Source organism: Megalobrama amblycephala, linkage group LG9 (assembly GCF_018812025.1).
Source record: "Megalobrama amblycephala isolate DHTTF-2021 linkage group LG9, ASM1881202v1, whole genome shotgun sequence".
Lineage (NCBI taxonomy): Eukaryota > Metazoa > Chordata > Actinopteri > Cypriniformes > Xenocyprididae > Megalobrama > Megalobrama amblycephala.
The window spans coordinates 35876046-35898187 of NC_063052.1; the positions used below are offsets into that span (position 1 = coordinate 35876046).

Genomic DNA, 22142 nt, shown 5'->3' on the forward strand with positions numbered 1-22142 from the left:
AACCAAAACATCCAGAAAAACACATTAAAGGTTGTATGGTGAGTTGAGTTGATGCCAAACAGCTCAATTTTGGTCTCATCTGACCACAGCACTTTCTCCCAAGCCTTCTCTGAATCATTTAGATGTTCATTGGCAAACTCCAGATTGAGGGCGATTGATGGTTATTTTGTATTTCTTCCATTTCTGTGTAATCACTCCAACAGTTGTCTCCTTCTCACCAAGCTTCTTGCTGATGGTCTTGTAGCCCATTCCAGAATTGTACAGGTCTATAATCTTGTCCCTGACGTCCTTTGACAGATCTTTGGTCTTTGTTCTTGGTAGTGGAGAGGTTTGAATGGAAGAAATTCAGGCAGAATTCTTGCTAGTTGGTATAAGGGATCAAACTTATTTCACTTGATCAAATGCAAATCAATTTATAACCTTTATATAATGTGTTTTTTTTCTAGATTTTTTGTTTGATATTCTGTCTCTATCCGTTCAAATAAACCTACTATAAATATTATAGACTCCTTGTTTCTTAAGTGGGCAAACTTACAAAATCAGCAGAGGATCAAATAATTATTTTCCCCACTGTATGGATGACTCTGATATGAATAAGACAATGAGCCAAGTTTTTAGAAGTTAAGATAGAGACCACAATCTCTCCCAGATGACTGATGAATCAAAATCTGTTAATTCACAATTCTAGATAGTTTTAATAGAGGCTTTGCAGTGTGATCGTTAAGTTTACTATTAAAGAAAAAGTTCTCCTCATAGGTTCAGATGCCAAGTCACCTTCTTCATGCTCAGCTTTATTGATCCTTCCTCCAGCTCCTGTTCCTCTTGTAGATCTCCCAGAACCTCTTCATCAGACTCCTGGATGCTCCTCCAGATCCGATGGGTTTACAGATTCATCAATGAATTCTTCAATGTCAGGTTTCCTGTTTCTCTCCTCTCTTCTAGGGTGGAATTCTGCTGCAGGTGGATCCAGATCTGTTCCTGTTCTCTGTGTTGAACCCACAAGTCAAACTCCTCGTCACTGGAGCTGTCTGTTCTGTCATGGTGAGAATCCGTCATGGTTGTGCTTCCTGTTTTGATCTGTCCCTCTGACATCCTTTTCTTTCCAGATGAACATCAGCTGTCTCCGCTTATAGACCAGGTATGGAAAAGGTAATAGAAGGTTCTGTTGCAGCACTCTTTCATTTCCAGGTCCATCCAGTGGCTCTAATAAATACACTGGATCATCCCCTCCTCTCCTTTTTTTTTTCTCCACATACGTTTTCTTTTCCCAGTATGCTCTCAGTTTTCCTGGGCCGCCTCTTTCTGACAGGTTCCTCACCAACACATGATCAGCTGCTCCAAGACAGATCTCCACACCTTCCTTTTTTACAGTCTATGATTATCCCCTTTACATTATATTATTTGTGCAATTTACCTTCAATAAACAAACATATGAAAACAAATTAAATAACGATTCTCTGAGGTCATTACATTAGTTTGAACTTCTACATACTAACAGTTCAAGTGTGTCAAACTATTTTCTCCCAACAGATCAACAGAGAATCATTCTGACAAACACAGGGATTCATCCTCAATTATGTTTGAAAAGACTGAAGATGTTTTAAAGGAAGAGCAGCATTCTGTCCTCATTTACTCATCATGTCGTTCTGAACCCGAGTGACTTTCTTCTGTGGATCACAAAAGACATTTAGAAATTCATACAAATATTTCTTCTTTGTTCCACTTGTATAGACTATATATACAAACACTGATAATAATCTGATAGAAAAATCAGGCCCAATACAAACAGAAACACATGAACTCAACACACTGAATACAGAGACAAATGTAAATGTGTAAATACAGGAGGAGCTCTGACATCACTGGAGTTCAGAGAGATTCAGAGAAAGTGAAAGTAACTCAATCAACAACAATATGAACACCTGAAACGATCAACCTCTTTAAACAACAGAATATTTATTGAGCCGTTCAAAGAGTCTTGTGGACACATCTGATCCTCACAGGTAATGATAGAAATATAAGAGAGATTGAGCTGAACAGGTTTCTAATGGAAGTGATCTGGTTTAGTAGAGTTTATGTTGAATTGGAATGAGTTGAACTGAATCAGGTTTAAGCATGTCAAATACTCAACTACTTTAGTGGTTTAACGCACTGAAATGATATCAGAATTGTATTAAAAGTGTCATTTGATTGGTTGTGAAATAAAGTTTGGTGTTTGTCATTTTGTCACATTATATAAAGACTAAAGAAACAGGAAGTAAAATGAGCTGCAGACAGACTGAACACAAACCTGCTGAACTGCAGCTGAAATCACATTTATATTTATTAAAACTATACTTAGTCACACAAACTACATTTGGTCACACAATATTTATGTTTATTCTGTGGAGATATATATTTATTCATAGGTAAGTATATGACCTTGTACTTGTTGTTTCTGATCTAAACAGCAGGTCAAAGTTCAGATTCAGTGAGTTTGAGTCATTCACTGTATGAGGAGTGATTGTGTTTCTCTCACTATCAATGAGATTTTAAAACTTTGATATAAATATTTATTAAATGGTCATGAGAGAATATGAAGAAACCCTAAATCTGACTTTTGTGGCAAGATTTCATTTAAACCTGAGTGACCAAATACTGTGTGTGAAACAAATACAGTATTAGAAGGAGCAAATGGACTTAGATTAGTCTATTGGTCATAATTTATATTGTATAATACAATATGTTTTTTTAATTTCTTGTAAAGGCATGAAGAGAGAAAGAACAATGGCAGATTCTTCACCAACATCAACAAAACCAAGAAAAACCAGGAGAAAGAGTATTGAAAATGTTCCTCCATGTAAGTCAATAACCCAGAAAAGAATGAATTAGTGCATGAATGACTTTAACTATTCTCATATGGTGATATTTAAAATGAACAGCACTACTTCACATTAGGGTACTGATCAGCTTGTCTGGGTTCATTTTGCAGTAATGACCAGCTTGTAGATGATCTCTTATATTTGAGAAATCAAATATAATATAATATAATATAATATATTGAGATTTGATTTACATTCAACCAACTTCATGAGGTGAATCATGGGATTCTTTTTAAATTTCTGATTCTTTTCCTTCTCTATCTGCTTTAACTCCATATAATAAAAATTATCATTATCACCATCATTTCAGTAATTTACACATAAATCCTTCAAACAAAATGTCTCTAAGATCAAGAGAAACTTGAATTCAGTTTTTTTTTCCAAGTGTCTCCAAACTTTAGACTAGTAGTGCAGGTGATTTATCATCTTATTTTCTCTGTCCAGTGATGTCATCCTCCAGCGGTCCACTGACGGAGGAGCTTCAGTGCTCGATATGTCTGGACGTGTTCACTGATCCAGTCTCCACTCCATGTGGACACAACTTCTGCAAGACCTGTCTGAATAAGTGCTGGGACAACAGCCAGACCTGCAACTGTCCATATTGTAAAGAAACATTCAAGATCAGACCTGATCTCAAGATTAATACCACACTCAGAGAAGTTGTAGATCACTATAAAAAGAAAAGTCCTGAGAAAAAAACTGAAGTTCTGTGTGACTTCTGTGAGGAAAGAAAGCTGAAAGCCCTGAAGTCGTGTCTGGTGTGTCAGAGCTCTTACTGTGAAACTCACCTGGAGCGTCATTTGAAAGTGGCAGGTTTAAAGAAACACAAACTGATCAATCCTGTGAGGAATCTGGAGGACTATATATGTCAGAAACATGAGAGACCTCTGGAGCTGTTCTGTAGAGATGATCAGACATGTGTTTGTCTGTTCTGCACTGAAGGACTTCACAAGAACCACAACACTGTTCTTGTAGAAGAGGAGATTGAAGAGAAGAAGGTAGAAGTTACTGACAAAACTGATTTTAAAGGGCTCTTATCATGAGGAATCACATGCTCTTTCATTTAAATCAAGGGTGTCAAACTCAATTCCTGCTCCAACAAACACCTGTAGCTTTCAAATAAGCCTGAAGGACTTGATTAGCTGAATCAGGAGCATTTAATTAGGGCTGGAGCTAAACTCTGCAGAGCTGTGGCCCTCCAGGAACTGAGTTTGACACCTGTGATATAAATGAATCAGTTATGAAAATATATTGTGTTGTTCTGGGTCTATAGACTCAACTGATGAAGACACAGAAAGATGTGCAGCAGATGATCCAGGACAGAATCAAGAAGATTCAAGATGTCAAACACTCAGCAGAAGTCAGAAAAGTAAGTTTAAAATAATGTAATTATATGAAGTTCTAAACATTGATTCTGGAGGAGCCGTCCTGTCAGTCATCATTACGAATGTATATAAGCAGCAGTCATTGCTGTCCCAGCAACAATTCTTCCAAAACCCCTCCGTCTCCCCATTTCTTCCCTTTATTTCTCTCATAATTCCTCTACGTTCCATTATGGTGGGGGTGGGGCACACTTTATAGCCAATCAGCAGTAGGGGGCGTGTCCACTCATGATGGGGGAGGAGCGAGAGAGAGCAAGGAGATTTGAAGAAAGACTGTAGAAAGAGAGATGGCTGAGAGACATTACAAAAGAGAAAAGATCAGAGAAGAATTGTGTATTTTGAAGATTAATGAAGTTTGTGAAGTAACGAAGAATGATGAAGTTTAATACTTCAGTTGAGGGATTTTGAAAAACACTGAAGTATAATCAATAGTAACACTGATTCTTGTCTTATCAAACACCACTAATAACGTGTTGATTGTCCTGGTTGATCAGAGAAACACAGAGAAGGAGAAAGCAGCCCGTGTCGAGCTCTTCACTGATCTCATCCGCTCCATTGAGAGATGTCAGACTGAACTGCTGGAGATGATGGAGGAGCAGCAGAAAGCAGCAGAGAAACAGGAGGAAGAGCTCATTGAAGAGCTGGAGCAGGAGATCACTGAGCTAAAGATGAGAAACACTGAGCTGGAGCAGCTCTCACACACTGAAGATCACCTCCACCTCCTACAGGTCAGTCAACATCTCTCTGATCAATGATAATGCAGTATATGACACCATAACACTCCCCATGCTGAAGGATTTCTCCTCTCTCCTGCTGTAGATTTACTCGTCCCTGTGCAGCTCTAGAAACACCAGGAACTGGTCTGAGATCAGTGTGAAGACTGATGAGAGTCTGAGGAGAGCTCTGACTCAACTGCAGGACACTCTACAGAAGAAACTCACACTAACTGGTATGACAATATCAGATACATTATATAGATACATATATTTATCATCTTTAAATATCAGCAGTGTTGGGGAAAATTACTTTTGAAAGCAATGTGCCCTAAAAATAATCCCTACAATATTGCATTAGTCCCTAAAAAAGTAACTAATTGCGTTACTTAATTCATTTATATGGAAATTAATGCCTTACGTTACTTTTGCATTACATTTTCTTGCTTGTTTGTTTTGTTAATAACAACAACAACAACAACAACAAAACAGAACTTCTATTTTTGGAAAATGTAAAGGCCTTTTCACAACAAAAGTGAAATAAACCCCAGACTGAAGGAAATGAAAATTCACACCTGTACAGTAGAGGGTGCAGCTCAAACTAACCTTTCAGCTGTGTGGAGGACACAGGAGAAGAAAATTCAAGACTTTTACTTCAACAATAAAAACAACAACAACAGCAACAAAAAAAAATAAAAATAAAATAAAATAAAAAAACATTAAAAAAAATGTGATATACAGAGTTTAGGCATGAAACTCTAACCAAACGCTTATTGGTTCTTTCTATGCTGTGGCACCAGCCAATCAGAAGTATTTCCAAATCCATGCAATCATATAGTCAAGTCCTCTTCTTGTATATAGGAAATAGGAAAATTAATTGACAGAGATTGTCTTGGATTTACAGCAGCACTAAGAAAAAATATATATTATCGAGCTAAAGTTGGTTTTAGATTGAATCACTTACACTGTAAAAATTCTTAATTATTACTTTAGGGGGCGCTTATTTATTTGAAAAAGTACCTCAGATATTTTTGTTGTAAATTAAAAATAATGTGTTACTTTGCTAGTTACTTATATATCTGATTACGTAACTCATGCTTATAATGTGTTTCCCCAACACTGATAGTAATGAAGAATGAGTCGGTCAAGCTGAAATAAGAGAAGTTTGTGATCATGTGTTTGTGTCTCATTATCATCAGCTCACAGTTCTTCTTGAAGAGAGCAGCTCATTTTCATCTCTAATTTCAGAAAACATGCAGTAAATTCATGTACTATAATATAATATAAATTATTGTACTAGAAGCTTCATCCCTGAAACTACAACCATGAGACTTTAGTACATCTGCAAACACATTTACATGAGAAACAACAGAAAGAAACATTAATTTTCTGATGGTCTTTTCAGCTGTCTCATCTAAGTTTTGTGAATGTTTTAGATAAAATCAGTTTAGCAGAAGAAAATCAAACTGATAGACATCAAGGGTTTAAGATTCACTTTCGTTCTTCTTTAGAGGAGAATTTCAGACCTGTTGCTCAAACAGCTTTGGAGTGCTGGGCTTTAATTTTTAATTAGCTATTTTTAATTATCTAAATTATTTAAATAACCACAACACTAATCCACTCCAAAACTGAGATGAATAACATTAGACACAAAAATAACTTGCATGAAACATTTCACCAAACATTTAGAGCATATTAAGAGCTCAAACTCAAAGCAATAAGAGTTTCTGTTTGATTCTCTAAATATCAGCAGAGACACAAACACTGATCAGATAAAACATGATATTTTACTCATTTAAATATAACCTTAAATCTTGTCTATAATTCCACAAATAAACATGTCAAAGATCTGATGATGTTTTATTGTCATTAGTCTCTACAGATCTGAAGAGGATGCAGCAGTATGAAGGTACAGTGTGTGTCTGAACTAAACTAGATTACATTCATATACTCACAGCTTCATTACTGACCTACACTAGACCCGGTTTCACAGACAAGGTTTAAGATAGTCCCAGACTAAAATGCATGTTTGAGCTGTTTTACTGAAAGCAACTTGTACTGACATCTCTTCAAATATATTCAGTGTCCTTGTTTTGTCTCAAGATGCACACCAGTGATGTTTTTTCTACTGTATGTTTATAAAAGTTACCTAAATATCCTAATTGAACTATGGCCTAATCCTGGTTTAGGCTAAACCCTGTCTGTGAAACTGGGCCAAAATCATATACTCACAGTTTCATTACTGACCTACACGATGATAAAAAACTGATTAAATATTATAAACATCATCACAAAAAGTTGTGATTCATATTCTCTGTTTTCTCAGTGGATGTGACTCTGGATCCTGATACAGCTCATCCTCAACTCATCCTGTCTGATGATGGAAAACAAGTGAGGTGTGGAGACATTAGACAGAAACTCCCAGACAAACCAGAGAGATTTGATAGACATGTAGATATCCTGGGAAAGGAGGGATTCACCTCAGGGAGATTTTATTTTGAGGTGCAGGTGAAGGGAAAGACTGACTGGACTTTAGGAGTGGCCAGAGAATCCATTGACAGGAAGGGAGAGATCACACTGAGACCCAGTAATGGATTCTGGACTGTGGCTCTGAGGAATGGGAATCAATATAAAGCTCTATCTGGTCCCTCTGTCTCTCTGTCTCTGAGAGTGAAGCCGCAGCGGGTCGGTGTGTTTGTGGATTATGAGGAGGGTCTGGTCTCCTTTTATGATGTGGAGTCCAGCTCTCATATCTACTCTTTCTCTGGTCAGACTTTCAATGAAAAACTCTATCCATATTTTAGCTCATATCCCAATAATAGAGGTAAAAACTCAACTCCACTGATCATCACACCTGTCAATCACAATAAATGAATTTACACCCCAATATGAAATAGGAGATGAAAGTTGTAAGGTTGAAAATATCAAAAGATATTTTAAAATAGACAAAGATGTTTGCTTTGCTGTTTCATCTCTCTCTCTTGCTATAAGGACCATTTAGATTTCAAAGTCAAAGAGGTGCTGATAGTGATCAAGGCCTGTACAGGTCAAGATGTGTGTCCATCAGGGGTCAATGAACTGTCACACCTTTGGTACAGAGGGGGACAGTTATTAGCTGAATACATTAATAAATGACAACTGACACTGAACATGAATAAATACATAAGGAAGTAAAACGAATTAGAAAGACCCAGTTCCAGTGAAATATCTTCACAATCCTCGATGATGTCTGAATCATTTTGGTGTCAATGATGTCGTTTCTCTCTGCAGACCATGAGGTTATGAGATCATGTGACAGCATCTGAAATACACAATTGAGTTTAGAGTTACAGTCTGTCTCTTCCATTTGTTTCTGAAAAAATAATTATGTTTATGAAGGCCAAAAGTAGCAAAAATGGACAGTATGTAAGCCCTTTACAATGTAAAGAAGGAAAAGTGATAAAAAGTCATGGGATAGCTTTAATACTTGTTTGTTTTTTTGTTACTGGGTATGTTTATGCATAAAGTAATAATTAAAAATATAGCTGCAAGCAGCAATTCGGGGCCAAGCCCCAGAAGGGGCAGTAGCGCAATACGGAGCAGGTAGAGCAAAAACAGCAGAAATTGAATGTACATGCAAAACAGCTGGTTCAGAAGGACAGGTGGAAATGAAATGAAAATCAATAGAAGTTCAGATGAGAATGAACACAGAATGAACTAAAAACACTTGTATTTAATTCAAGAGGAATAAAGATTAGTACAATGCTTATTTGGATAAAAAAGGAATCAAAATGACTCATTACACACAATTGCATAATGACCACCCAACACAGGATTCGAACCCACAACCTCCAGGTCCAGTGTCCATTGCACATCTCATTGCACCACTGTGCAGGTGATTGTTGGCACAACTGCCGAAGTTCATTAGTTCATGTGAAAATGAACTCAAAATGAAGAATTTTAATAAAACTGCACTGAATGTTATATTTAATAACTTTACTTTAGATCATTCTGCAGCTTATCATGCTGTGGCGCAATACGGAGCAGGAAGAGGAAAAACAGCAGAAAATGAACAAACATGAAACAGCTGGTTCAGAATTATGGGCGAGAATGATCTCAGAATGTACAGAAGCTTAGATGAAAATGAACACAGCATGAAACAAAAAGCATTTATTTCTAATCCAAGAGGCAATAAAGGAAACAAAACATACTCTTTCATAAAACCACTCCACCCGGGATTCAAACCCACTATCTTTGGGTACAGGGCTCTTCGGGTACCTGGCTTTACACATTGAGCTACATCATGACACATGTGCAACATGCTGTGGAAGAGAACTTTTAGTGTAAGAAAGAATTTACAAAAAAAGCATTACTTAGCATGCTAACCATATTAGCATGCTAAGCTAACTTAATGCTAATGAAGCTCATGGTTAACTTGATAGCTGAAGAGCCACATTAAAAACAATGACAACTGGTTAGCATACTAAGCAATTGGCATGCTAAGCTAACTAGCATAAGACAACAAACACAAGCAAGGTCACATTCAGAGACAAATATCTCGGAACGGTAGCGAATATCAAAATTCCGTTCAGTCATTTCTATGCGGCTCGGTTGCAAAGATCATCTGAGCTGATTGTGGACAAAATTGGACAAAATTTGTGGGAGGAGTAGCGAAAAAACTGTTTTTCATTTATTTCAATATGGCAGACAGGGACATTTAAGGAAAATGACAAATGACACATCGTTGGAATTGGCATTAGCCAGGGAATAAAATGACATAAAGCATACACATTTTGGAAAATGTTTTCAAAAGTTATAAGCAATTTTGAAAAAATCATTATATCTGTGGAACACTAGGTGGCGCTGTGCTGAAACTTCTCATGTACCTTCAGGACACTCTGATGGTCATATGTACCAAATTTTGTGATGATATGTCAAATTGTTTAAAAGTTATTGCAATTTATGACAAAATTCAAAATGGCGGACATGCTTTTCATCCGATGTAGACAAATTCAATATCCCTGGATTCGGCATGGCCCAAGGAATCCATAGACACCAAGATCTTGATTTTCTAATAAAGTGTTCAAAAGTTATTGGCCAAAATAGCCATTTTTCAGATCTCATGACCTGTAGGTGGCGCTGTTCCCAAATTCGGCATGGAACCTTAGATCATGGTCTTGATCAAGGGTACCAATTTTTGTTTTGATTGCTCAAAGTTTGGCTGAGATACAGCCTCTATAGCAATTTTGGGTCAACCTTGTTAACTTCGTGACATCATAACTTTTGAACAAAGATGAATAAAAAAAATCTGTTCAGTCATTTCTGTGCGGCTCAGACCAAAGATCACCTGATCAAAGTCTGGACAAAATTGGACAAATTTTGAAGGAGGAGTAGCGAAAAAACGGAATACTGTACTTTTCAAAATGGCCGCTACTGTAATGGGCGGAGACTTAATGTAAGAATTTGAATAGAATCAGCATGAAGAGACGAATCAGATGTACTAAATTGTATTTTTCTAGAGCAAATGGTTCAAAAGTTATAAAGTTATAAACCTTTAGAATGTTGAATTTTTGAACTGGTGGTGGCGCTATAGAGTTGGTCCTAGAGACTCCAAAATTGGTCAGATTTCTAGACATGACCATCACTACAAGTGTGCCAAATTTCATCATTTTCTCATGTTCCGTTGATAGGGCTGCCATAGACTCCCATTCGGAAGAAGAATAATAAAAGGGAAAACATACAATTACAATAGGGGCTACAGCCCCTTCGGGGCTTGGCCCCTAAAAATCTAACAATATGGATCATAAAGTCATTATCTCTGTTACTTGCTTAATGGAGAAGTGGAGAGAAGAACCCTTAACTGAACAGAGCTGGTCATTCCTAAATATTCTGTTAAACTAAAAAGAGAGAAAAAGTTTCAACTAGTTATAATTTTAAAGTTCAAATTTACAGACATTTTAAGAAAGAAATCATTCACCTGTTAGAGTGTGTTGACAGTCTGTGTAGTTTGATGGTTGAGCTCCAGAAAATCAGTAATGAATGGCTTTGACTGTTACTGATTTGAAAAACAAAAAGGCGGGGAAAAAGAACCCTAAAATCGAACACAAAGAACCAGTTCAGCATATAAAGGATTCTTCAGGACAATACGGTTCTAAATAGAACTGTCACTATGTGTAAAGAACCTTTAAAGAACCTTCTTTTTTTAGAAAGTACCTACTGTAATATAATATCATCACACTATAGCAACACTCTCCACATATTTTGCTGTTGTAACTGTGTTTATTTCTGTTGTTGGTACAGTGGGGAAAATAATTATTTGATCTCCTGCTGATTTTGTTATTTTGCCCTCTTACAAAGAAATGAGGAGTCTATAATTTTTATGGTAGGTTTATTTTAATGGATAGAGACGAAATATCAACCAAAAAATCCAGAAAAACACATTAAAGGTTATATGGCGAGTTGAGTTGATGCCAAAGAGCTCCATTTTGGTCTCATCTGACCACAGCACTTTCTCCCAAGCCTTCTCTGAATCATTTAGATGTTCACTGGCAAACTCCAGACCGAGGGCGATTGATGGTTATTTTGTATTTCTTCCATTTCTGTGTAATCACTCCAACAGTTGTCTCCTTCTCACCAAGCTTCTTGCTGATGGTCTTGTAGCCCATTCCAGTCCCGTACAGGTCTACAATCTTGTCCCTGATGTCCTTTGACAGATCTTTGGTCTTGTCCTTGGTGGTGGAGAGGTCATGGTGAATATCCATCATGGTTGTGCTTCCTGTTTTGATCTGTCCCTCTGACATCCTTTTCTTTCCAGACAAACATCAGTTGTCCCCGCTTATCAACCAGGTATGGACAAGGTAATAGAAGGTTCTGTTGAAGCACTCTTTCGTTTCCATCCAGTGGTTCTACTACATCCCCTCCTCTCCTTTCTTTCTCCACATACGTTTGCTTTTCCCAGTACACTCACAGTTTTCCTCGGCCACCTCTTTCTGACAGGTTTCTCACCAACACATGATCAGCTGCTCCAAGACAGAACTCCACACCTTCCTTTTTTACAGTCTATGATTTTCCCCTTTACATTATATTATTCGTGCAATTTACCTTCAATAAACAAATACATGAAACAAATTAAATAACGATTCTCTGAGGTCATTACATTAGTTTGAGCTTCTACATACTAAGAGTTCAAGTATGTCAAACTATTTTCTCCCAACAGATCAACAGAGGAATCATTCTGACAAACACAGGGATTCAACCTCAATTATGTTTGAAAAGACTGAAGATGTTTTAAAGGAAGAGCAGCATTCTGTCCTCATTTCCTCATCATGTCGTTCTGAACCCGAGTGACTTTCTTCTGTGGATCACAAAAGACATTTAGAAATTCATACAAATATTTCTTCTTTGGTTCAGTTGTATAGGCTATATTACAAACACTGAGATTAATCTGATAGAAACATCAGGCCCAATACAAACAGACACACATGAACCAACCGTGTAAATACAGGAGGAGCTCTGACATCACTGGAGTTCAGAGAGATTCAGAGAAAGTGAAAGTAACTTGAACAACAACAATATGGACGCCTGAAACGATCAACCTCTTTAAACAACAGAATATTTATTGAGGCATTCAAAGAGTCTTGTGGACACATCTGATCCTCACAGGTAATGATAGAAATATAAGAGAGATTGAGCTGAACAGGTTTCTAATGGAAGTGATCTGGTTTAGTAGAGTTTATGTTGAACTGGAATGAGTTGAACTGAATCAGGTTTAATCATGTCAAATACTGAACTACTTTAGTTGTTTACTGCACTGAAATGATATCAGAATTGAGAAGTGTCATTTGATTGCTTGTAAAGTAAAGTTTGGTGTTTCTGTCATTTTGTCACATTATATAAAGACTAAAGAAACAGGAAGTAAAATGAGCTGCAGACAGACTGAACACAAACCTGCTGAACTGCAGCTGAAAATCACATTTATATTCATCAAAACTATACTTAGTCATACAAACTACACTTGGTCACACAGTGTTTATGTTTAATCTGAGGAGATACATATTTATTCATAAGTAAGTATATGACCTGCTTTGTACTTGTTGCTTCTGATCTAAATGATCTCTGATTTAACTTCTTCATTTTCTCTCTCCAGATATGTCATCCTCCAGCGGTCCACTGACTGAGGAGCTTCAGTGCTCGATATGTCTGGACGTGTTCACTGATCCAGTCTCCACTCCATGTGGACACAACTTCTGCAAGACCTGTCTGAATAAGTGCTGGGACAACAGCCAGACCTGCAACTGTCCATATTGTAAAGAAACATTCAAGATCAGACCTGATCTCAAGATTAATACCACACTCAGAGAGCTCGTAGATCACTATAAAAAGAAAAGTCCTGAGAAAAAACCTGAAGTTCTGAAAAAACCTGAAGTTCTGTGTGACTTCTGTGAGGAAAGAAAGCTGAAAGCCCTGAAGTCGTGTCTGGGGTGTCAGAGCTCTTACTGTGAAACTCACCTGGAGCCTCATTTGAGAGTGGCAGGTTTAAAGAAACACAAACTGATCAATCCTGTGAGGAATCTGGAGGACTATATATGTCAGAAACATGAGAGACCTCTGGAGCTGTTCTGTAGAGATGATCAGACATGTGTGTGTCTGTTCTGCACCGAAGGACTTCACAAGAACCACAACACTGTTCCTGTAGAAGAGGAGAGTGAAGAGAAGAAGGTAGAAGTTATACTGACAAAACTGATTATAAAAGACTCTTATCATGAGGAATCACATGCTCTTTCATATAAATCAAGGGTGTCAAACTCAGTTCCGGGGGTGCTTCTCAATATCCCTCCTCGTTTCCTCGCTCCTCCGTCCTCCATCCTATGACCCAGAAACCGATCGAGCTCAGCCATCTTGAAGGACATCTCAATTCTCTAATTGCACTGTGAGGAGGTGAGGATCGAGGAGTGAGGAGGCTTCCTGAGGAGTCATGAGCGAGGATACACAGGTGCATCCTTTGCGAAAGTCTTTCTCGTTGAGAAACCTGACGCACGCATAAACTCTCCTCCCCCTTCATATCTGTCACAATAATTTATGCTTTAATGTATGCAGTTTAAATAAACTTTACATCTCACATATTTCAACGGGGCATCTTGCTTTATTAATATTTATAATTTTTTTTTTTTTTTAAATAACCAAACTTTAACCACATGGGTAGATCCCTTGAGTGCAGCTGATGACGCTTTTTATGTGACGCTAAAGGGAGCGAGGATATATCATTTCACTTGATTCAATTCCTCTGTCCTCGCGTCTTTTCCTTGTGTCCTTCCCTCACATCCTGAAGGGTGGAATAAGACGCGAGGAAAGGAAATGAGGATGCACAAATAAGAATTGAGAAGCACCACTGGAGGGCCAAACTCAGTTCCTGCTCCAACAAACACCTGTAGCTTTCAAATAAGCCTGAATCTGGATCTGGTACATTTAATTAGGGCTGGAACTAAACTCTGCAGGGACTGTGGACCCTCCAGGAACTGAGTTTGACACCTTTGATATAAATGAATCAGTTATGAAAATATATTGTGTTGTTCTGTAGTCTATAGACTCAACTGATGAAGACACAGAAAGATGTGCAGCAGATGATCCAGGACAGAATCAAGAAGATTCAAGATGTCAAACACTCAGCAGAAGTCAGAAAAGTGAGTTTAAAATAATGTAATTATATGAAGTTCTAAACATTGATTCAGGTGGAGCCGGTCCTGTCGATCATCATTATGAATGTATATAAGCAGCAGTCATTGCACTGTCCCAGCAACAATTCTTCCAGCATCCCTCCGTCTGCCCATTTCTTCCCTCATGTCCACTCATGATGGGGGAGGAGAGAGAGTGAGAAAGGCAGAGATTTGAAAACTGAAGAAAGAGAGATGGCTGAGAGACATTGATGAAGTTTAATACTTCAGTTGAGAGATTCTGAAAAACACTGAAGTATGATCAATAGTAACACTGATTCTTGTCTTATCAAACACCACTAATAACGTGTTGATTGTCCTGGTTGAGCAGAGAAACACAGAGAAGGAGAAAGCAGCTCCGTGTCGAGCTCTTCACTGATCTCATTCGCTCCATTGAGAGATGTCAGACTGAACTGCTGGAGATGATGGAGGAGCAGCAGAAAGCAGCAGAGAAACAGGAGGAAGAGCTCATTGAAGAGCTGGAGCAGGAGATCACTGAGCTAAAGATGAGAAACACTGAGCTGGAGCAGCTCTCACACACTGAAGATCACCTCCACCTCCTACAGGTCAGTCAACATCTCTCTGATCAATGATAATGCAGTATATGACACCATAACACTCCCCATGATGAAGGATTTCTCCTCTCTCCTGCTGTAGATTTACTCATCCCTGTGCAGCTCTAGAAACACCAGGAACTGGTCTGAGATCAGTGTGAAGACTGATGAGAGTCTGAGGAGAGCTCTGACTCAACTGCAGGACACTCTACAGGAGAAACTCACACTAACTGGTACAGCAATATCAAATACACTATACAGATACATTTATTTATCATCTTTAAATATCAGCAGTGTTGGAGAAAATTACTTTTGAAAGCAATGTGCCCTAAAAATAAACCCTTACAACATTGCATTAGTCCCTAAAAGAGTAACTAATTGTGTTACTTAGTTAATTTTTATGGAAAGTAATGTGTTACGTTACTTTTGCATTACATTTTCTTGCTTGTTTGTTTTGTTAATAACAACAACAAAAAAACAGAACTTCTATTTTTGGAAAATGTAAAAGCCTTTTCACAACAAAAGTGAAATAAGCCTCAGGTTGAAGGAAATGTAAATTCACACCTGTACAGTAGAGGGCGCAGCTCAAACTAACCTTTCAGCTTTGCAGTGGACACAGGAGAAGAAAATGCAAGACTTTTACTTCAACAATAATACTTCAACAAGCTTTAGATTGAATCACTTCCATTGTAAAAATTCTTAATTATTACTTTAGGGGGCGCTTAAATGACACCTTTCCTACTGAAAAACGAATACCTTTAATGCATTCTTGCCGTTCACTGACACGTTTAGTCTATAGGTTTGCATGTTTGAGTGTGTATGTGCACAGTGTGTACTTTACTGGTCCACATAATACAGAAAGATTAGTTGTGTCTGCAGATCTATGCGAACTGGAATAATTTTGATAACATTTTATCTATACATAGGAAAAAGGAAAGGGAAGGAGGCCTTCGCAGGGGATAGTTTAGTTGAAACAACGGGGCTGCATGGCTTAGCCTGTGATCGACACCCTGTGCAGTGTGAAAGCTCTGTTATCCCTCCTCCTCCCCAGCACCACCTGTAGAGATCTGCTACGGGGGTTCTAACATTCTTGCAGCAGTCTTTTCGTTGTTTATTAAGCTGATCAAATGATTGTATTTGTTCAGCAGCATAGTAGATCTCGTAGATCTTCTGAGTTTGTATTTCACTGTTTTTATTCATTTTGAGGAATACCGAATCTGTTTTTAGGTAGTGAGATTAGTAAATGATGCTCACATTTCTAGAACTGCAATAATCATCATGTTCACACAGCGCACACAACACCTCTGACCTTACTGCTGATTTCCTCAACATGAAGACAGGAGAGCTGTCAGTCAATACATGGGAACACAAAGTGACTTGTGTTACTTATTTGAAAAAGTAACTCAGATATTTTTGTTGTAAATTAAAAGTAATTTGTTACTTGACTTGTTACTTAAAATTTATTACTTAAAAAGTAATCTGATTACGTATCTCGTGTTACTTGTAATGTGTTTCCCCCAACACTGATCGTAATGAAGAATGAGTCGGTCAAGCTGAAATAAGAGAAGTTTGTGATCATGTGTTTGTGGCTCATTATCATCAGCTCACAGTTATTCTTGAAGAGAGCAGCTCATTTTCAGCTCTAATTTCAGAAAACATGCAGTAAATTCATGTACTATAATATAATATGAATTATTGTACTAGAAGCTTCATCCCTGAAACTACAACCATGAGACTTTAGTTCATCTGCAAACACATTTACATGAGAAACTACACAAAGAAACATTAATTAACTGTTGGTCTTTTCAGCTGTCTCACATACATTTTGTGAATATGATTTTGATAAAAATCAGTTTAGCAGAAGAAAATCAAACTGATAGACATCAAGGGTTTAAGATGCACATTTGTTCTTCTTCAGAGGAGAATTTCAGACCTGTTCCTCAAACAGTTTTGGAGTATTTTTAATTATCTAAATTATTTAAATAACCACAACATTAATCCACTCCAAAACTGAGATGAATAACATTTGACACAAAAATAACTTGCATAAAACATTTCACCAAACATTTGCAAAGTTAAGCTGTTTTATAGCTGGTTTCTGTTTGATTCTCTAAATATCAACAGAGACTCATACATTGATCAGATAAAACATGATATTGTACTCAATTCTTTAAATATAATCTTAAATCTTGTCTATAATTCCACACATAAAACATGTCAAAGATCTGATAATGTCAATGTCATGTGACTCTACAGATCTGAAGAGTGTGTGTCTGAACTACACTAGATTACATTCATATACTCACAGCAGACCTACACTACCTGGTTTCACAGACAAAGCTTAAACAAGGTACAGTTTTAACTGTGTGACATATCTTAAAATATGAATTGTTTTGTCTCTACAGTGATGACTAGTGTAGTTTATAAAATTACATTCTAATTGAATATACTCACAGCTTCATTACTGACCTACAGGATGATTAAACACTGATTAAATATTTAAAAACATCACAAAGTATCTGTATTAAGTTGTGATTCATATTCTGTGTTTTCTCAGTGGATGTGACTCTGGATCCTGATACAGCTCATCCATGAATCTCATCCTGTCTGATGATGGAAAACAAGTGAGATCTGGAGACAAAAGACAGAAACTCCCAGACAAACCAGAGAGATTTGATATACATATATTTGTTCTGGGAAAAGAGGGGTTCTCCTCAGGGACATTTTATTTTGAGGTGCAGGTGAAGGGAAAGACTGACTGGGACTTTAGGAGTGGCCAGAGAATCCAGTGGACAGGAAGGGAAATATCACACGGACTCCCAGTAATGGATTCTGGACTGTTTGGCTCTGAGGAAGGAGAATGAATATAAAGCCTGTGCTGGTCCTCCTGTCTCTCTGTGTCTGAGAGTGACACCGCAGCGGGTCGGTGTGTTTGTGGATTATGAGGAGGGTCTGGTCTCCTTTTATGATGTGGAGTCCAGCTCTCATATCTACTCTTTCACTGGTCAGTCTTTCACTGAACAAACTCTATCCATTTTTATGTCCATGTAACCTAATGATGGAGGTAAAAACTCAACTCCACTGATCATCACACCTGTCAATCACAATAAATGAATTTACATCCCTATGAAATAGGAAGATGAAAGTTGTACAGGTTGAAAATATCCAAAGACATTTTAAAATAGACAAAGATGTTTGCTTTGCTGTTTTATCCCTCTCTCTCTCTTTCTATAAGGGCCATTTGGAATATCAAAAGGTCAAAGAGGTGCTGATGTGATCAAGGCCTGTACAGGTCCAGATGTGTGTCCTATCAGGCGGTCAATGAACTGTCACACCTTTAGTACAGTGAAGGAAGTTTTAATCTTCTGATTGGTCAGTTTGAATGTCTCACATTTGTATTTCAGTCACATGGTCAAAGAAGAGATAAAGAAGATTGTAACTGCTGCTCTGGCTCTTCTTTTCGCTGGGTCATCTTTGCTCTGGCTCTTTCTCTCTTCTCTTTTCTAAAGTCTCTTCTTCTCTTCCTATCTCTCAGGTAACATTCTAAATATATGCTGGGTATGATTAATGGTATAAGTTTTCATCATCTCATACATTTTGTAAGTGTAACCATAACCAGCTATTGTCATTAAACCCTTTTTAATTACAAATGATGTGCTAACTAGTTTTGATTCAGTATTAACTTTGAAGTGCAACACTCTAAAGAAAAACGGTTCTAAACAGGACAAAATTAGGGTTCTTCAGCTTGTAACAATAACAAAACCCTTTTTGGTGCCAATTAGAAGCCTTTTTATAAGGTTCTATAACAAACTCTGCTTTAAAAGTGCTTTATATGACCTTAATGGTTTAATTAATAACCTCTTTAATAATAGTTTATTTTCATTATTATTAGTATATTAATATCCTTATGTTATTTAATATTAGTATAATAATATTAATTTTTATATATTGTTTTTTATCAGCCTGTTCTTGTCTTGTAGCCTCTACTTGGGTTTACATAAAAAAACAGCATGTTTTGTCAATTATGTACTTTTATTTTTTATTGATATAATTGTAGCAAAAATATGTGACTGCTCTAACAACAGTTATTTAGCTGAATACATTAATAAATGACAATTGACATAATACATTATGAAGTAAAACAAATAACAACTGGACAGTATATAAGCCCTTTACAATGTAAAAAAGGAAAAGTGATATAAAGTCATGAGATAGCTTTAATGCTCATTTGTTTTTTGTTACTGGGTATGTTTATGCATAAAGTAATAATTAAAAAAAAATCTAACAATATGGATCATAAAGTCATTATCTCTGTTACTTGCTTAGTGGAGAAGTGGAGAGAAGAACCCTTAACTGAACAGAGCTGGTCATTCCTAAATGTTCTGATAAACTAAAAAGAGAGAAAAAAGTTACAATTTTAATGTTAAAATTTACAGACATTTTAAGAAAGAAATCATTTACCTGTTGAGATTGTGTTGACAGTCTGTGTAGTTTGATGGTTGAGCTCCAGAAAATCAGTAATGAAGTGGCTTTGACAGTTACAGATTTGAAAAACAAATATAGCTGCAAGCAGCGATGGCGGGCCCAAGCTCGGTGGCACAGCCAACCCGGTGGCTTCAGGGCAACTGTGCACGGCGGGCAATAGGTGGGTAAATATGTGTGGTGTAACTTTCAATTCCAAATGAGTGCAGAATATTATCCTAATATGCAATGTCTATGTTTTTCTCAGACAACCTCTATAAAAATTTGCTTCAGAGCAAATTATTTACTGTAATTTGCTCAAACTCCACAGTGCTCTGAGAAATCCATTCCAGTCTAATGCGAATGTCTGTGTTTGCTGATGTTGTATTATTCTAACACTTCTCTTCATGTGTTTTTAGACCTCCCTGAACTATTGTTTGTGCAACAGTCTTATGCTCCAAAAGCATGCTGTCATTAAATTTCAATATGTGTGGTATAAAAAATACAATTATAAAAATATAGCTGCGAGCAGCGATGACGGGCCAAAGGCTTCAGGGCAACTGTGCACGGCAGACAATGGGCATTTAAAATGGTTAAACATAAAAGGACTATGCCAAATTCACACCACATTTACTGCAGCAGCTGATGCTCCTATGATCACAAACCACAACAGCCACATCCATGAGATAGTTTAAATTGAGATGACTTTCATGTCATAGAATGTCATAAGCCAATTTCAAATGAGTGCAGAATATCATCCTAATCTGCCATGTGTGTTTTTTTCTCAGACAACCTCTATAAAAATTTTAGAGCAAATTATATATTATTATTTGTGCAAAATCCACTGGGCTCTGAGAAATCTAATCCAGCCTTAAAGGGTTAGTCCACTTTTAAATAAACATTTCCTGATAATTTACTCACCCTCATGTCATCCAAGATGTTCAAGTCTTTCTTTCATCAGTCAAAAAGAAATATTTGATGAAACATTCCAGGATTATTCTCCTTATTGCGGACTTCAATGGCCTCCAGACGGTTAAAGGTCAAAATAATAGTTTCAGTGCTGCTTCAAAGGGCTTTAAACAATACCAGACGAGGAATAAGGGACTTATCTAGCGAAACGATCTGTATTTTGCTTTATAAACACAAAATATTGCCTTGAACGTACTTCCGCTTTCCACATTCTTCAAAACCCTTACGCTGTATGTCCTACAGCTTCCCTATTCTACTTACGGAAGAAAACAAAACTGGTGCCACGTAAGTAGAATAGGAAAGACGTAGGACATACATTTTGAAGAATGCGGAAAGCGGAAATACGTTCTAGACAATAATTTGTCTTTATAAAGCATATACAGTTGCATTTTTTTCGAAAATGACAGATCGTTTCGCTAGATAAGACCGTCTGGTCTCGTTTAAAGCCCTTTGAAGCTGCACTGAAACTGTAATTTTGACCTTCAACCGTCTGGAAACAAAACGGATAAAAAAAGAGGGTGATCTCAAAGCATTTTGAAAGTGACACACTTCCTGCTGCCAATTGGTGGCGCTATAACTTTGACTCACAGTAGTCACATCCATGTGATCAGCATCCTATAACGAACACACAGGTGAAGTTTCATAAAAATCAATCAATGTATGCAGACGTTATAACACATTTTTGTGTTTCCCTTTTCTCGCCATAAATTTGTTACCTTGCCATGGCCAAACTGTTCGAGATATCAAAAATCCGCTCGCAATTTAGCATCCTCAATGTCTTAACTCCATGCTGACCAAGACTGGTGGTGATCGGATTAATCGTCTAGGAGGAGTATATCAAATTCCAGAGCGTGCGTTTTTCAAACAACCCATAATAACTAACTTCCTGTTTAGGTGACGTATAACTTAGAGCATGAAAGTTGTTAGGCCCAGTGAGGTCTATATGTGTACCGAGTTTCATACAAATTCCAATATGTGGGCCAATTTTCAAGAGTTTTTAAGCACGTTAAGGCCCCCAAAAATCCCTGGATGACGGAAAAAAATAATTCTCCTTAGAAAAACAAAAAGGCCCTGTGCCTGAGTGGCTTGGACTCTAAAAAGGCAGGAATAAAGAACCCTAAACTCAAACACAAAGAACCATTTCAGCATATAAAGGGTTCTTCAGGATGATACAGTTCTAAATAGAACTGTCACTATGTGTAAAGAACCTTTAAAGAACCTTCTTTTTTAGAGTATATTGTAATACAATATCATCACACTATAGCAACACTCTCCACATATTTTGCTGTTGTAACTGCACTTATTTCTGTTGTTGGCATAAGCTGCAGTGGGTGGTGATAGACAATAAATGTACAGTTTTCTACCATCTTTCCGATAAGGTTTCTTTAGTCATTTGGCAACCCTGCAGCCTGAACCCCCGTAGGCAAAACACCTTTACAAATTAATGATCTTAATAATTAAATCTGAAAACATTATGTATGTGCTGCTATACATTTTAAATGAGAAAAAAATA

The 22142-nt window shown here is 37.2% G+C and overlaps 1 protein-coding gene and 1 pseudogene across 4 annotated transcripts; both read left to right on the top strand.

The window, feature by feature from the left end:
• Window positions 1-1852: 1852 nt before the first annotated feature.
• LOC125276117 (E3 ubiquitin-protein ligase TRIM39-like) lies at window positions 1853-8149 on the top strand. 4 transcript variants are annotated; one of them, XM_048203590.1, is made up of 8 exons: window positions 1853-2003; window positions 2747-2839; window positions 3306-3859; window positions 4135-4230; window positions 4738-4971; window positions 5063-5192; window positions 6830-6865; window positions 7283-8149. In XM_048203590.1, exons 2-8 carry the CDS (start codon window positions 2749-2751, stop codon window positions 7828-7830), a joined length of 1689 nt encoding a protein of 562 aa, XP_048059547.1. In that variant the 5' UTR covers window positions 1853-2003; window positions 2747-2748; the 3' UTR covers window positions 7831-8149. The 4 variants fall into 4 exon arrangements, with proteins under 4 accessions (XP_048059547.1, XP_048059548.1, XP_048059549.1 ...); XM_048203591.1 differs by having other exon boundaries at window positions 6839-6865; XM_048203592.1 differs by having other exon boundaries at window positions 4156-4230.
• Window positions 8150-12448: 4299 nt separating this feature from the next.
• On the top strand, window positions 12449-18313 carry LOC125276259 (annotated as a pseudogene).
• The last annotated feature ends 3829 nt before the right edge of the window (window positions 18314-22142 follow it).

Excerpts from the sequence above, each read along its gene's own strand:
- LOC125276117 (XM_048203590.1), top strand. The coding sequence starts at position 2,749 with ATGAAGAGAGAAAGAACAATGGCAGATTCTTCACCAACATCAACAAAA. Across the intron at positions 4,231-4,737 it reads ACTCAGCAGAAGTCAGAAAA|AGAAACACAGAGAAGGAGAA; the intron begins GTAAGTTTAAAA and ends CTGGTTGATCAG. Across the intron at positions 4,972-5,062 it reads ATCACCTCCACCTCCTACAG|ATTTACTCGTCCCTGTGCAG; the intron begins GTCAGTCAACAT and ends CTCCTGCTGTAG.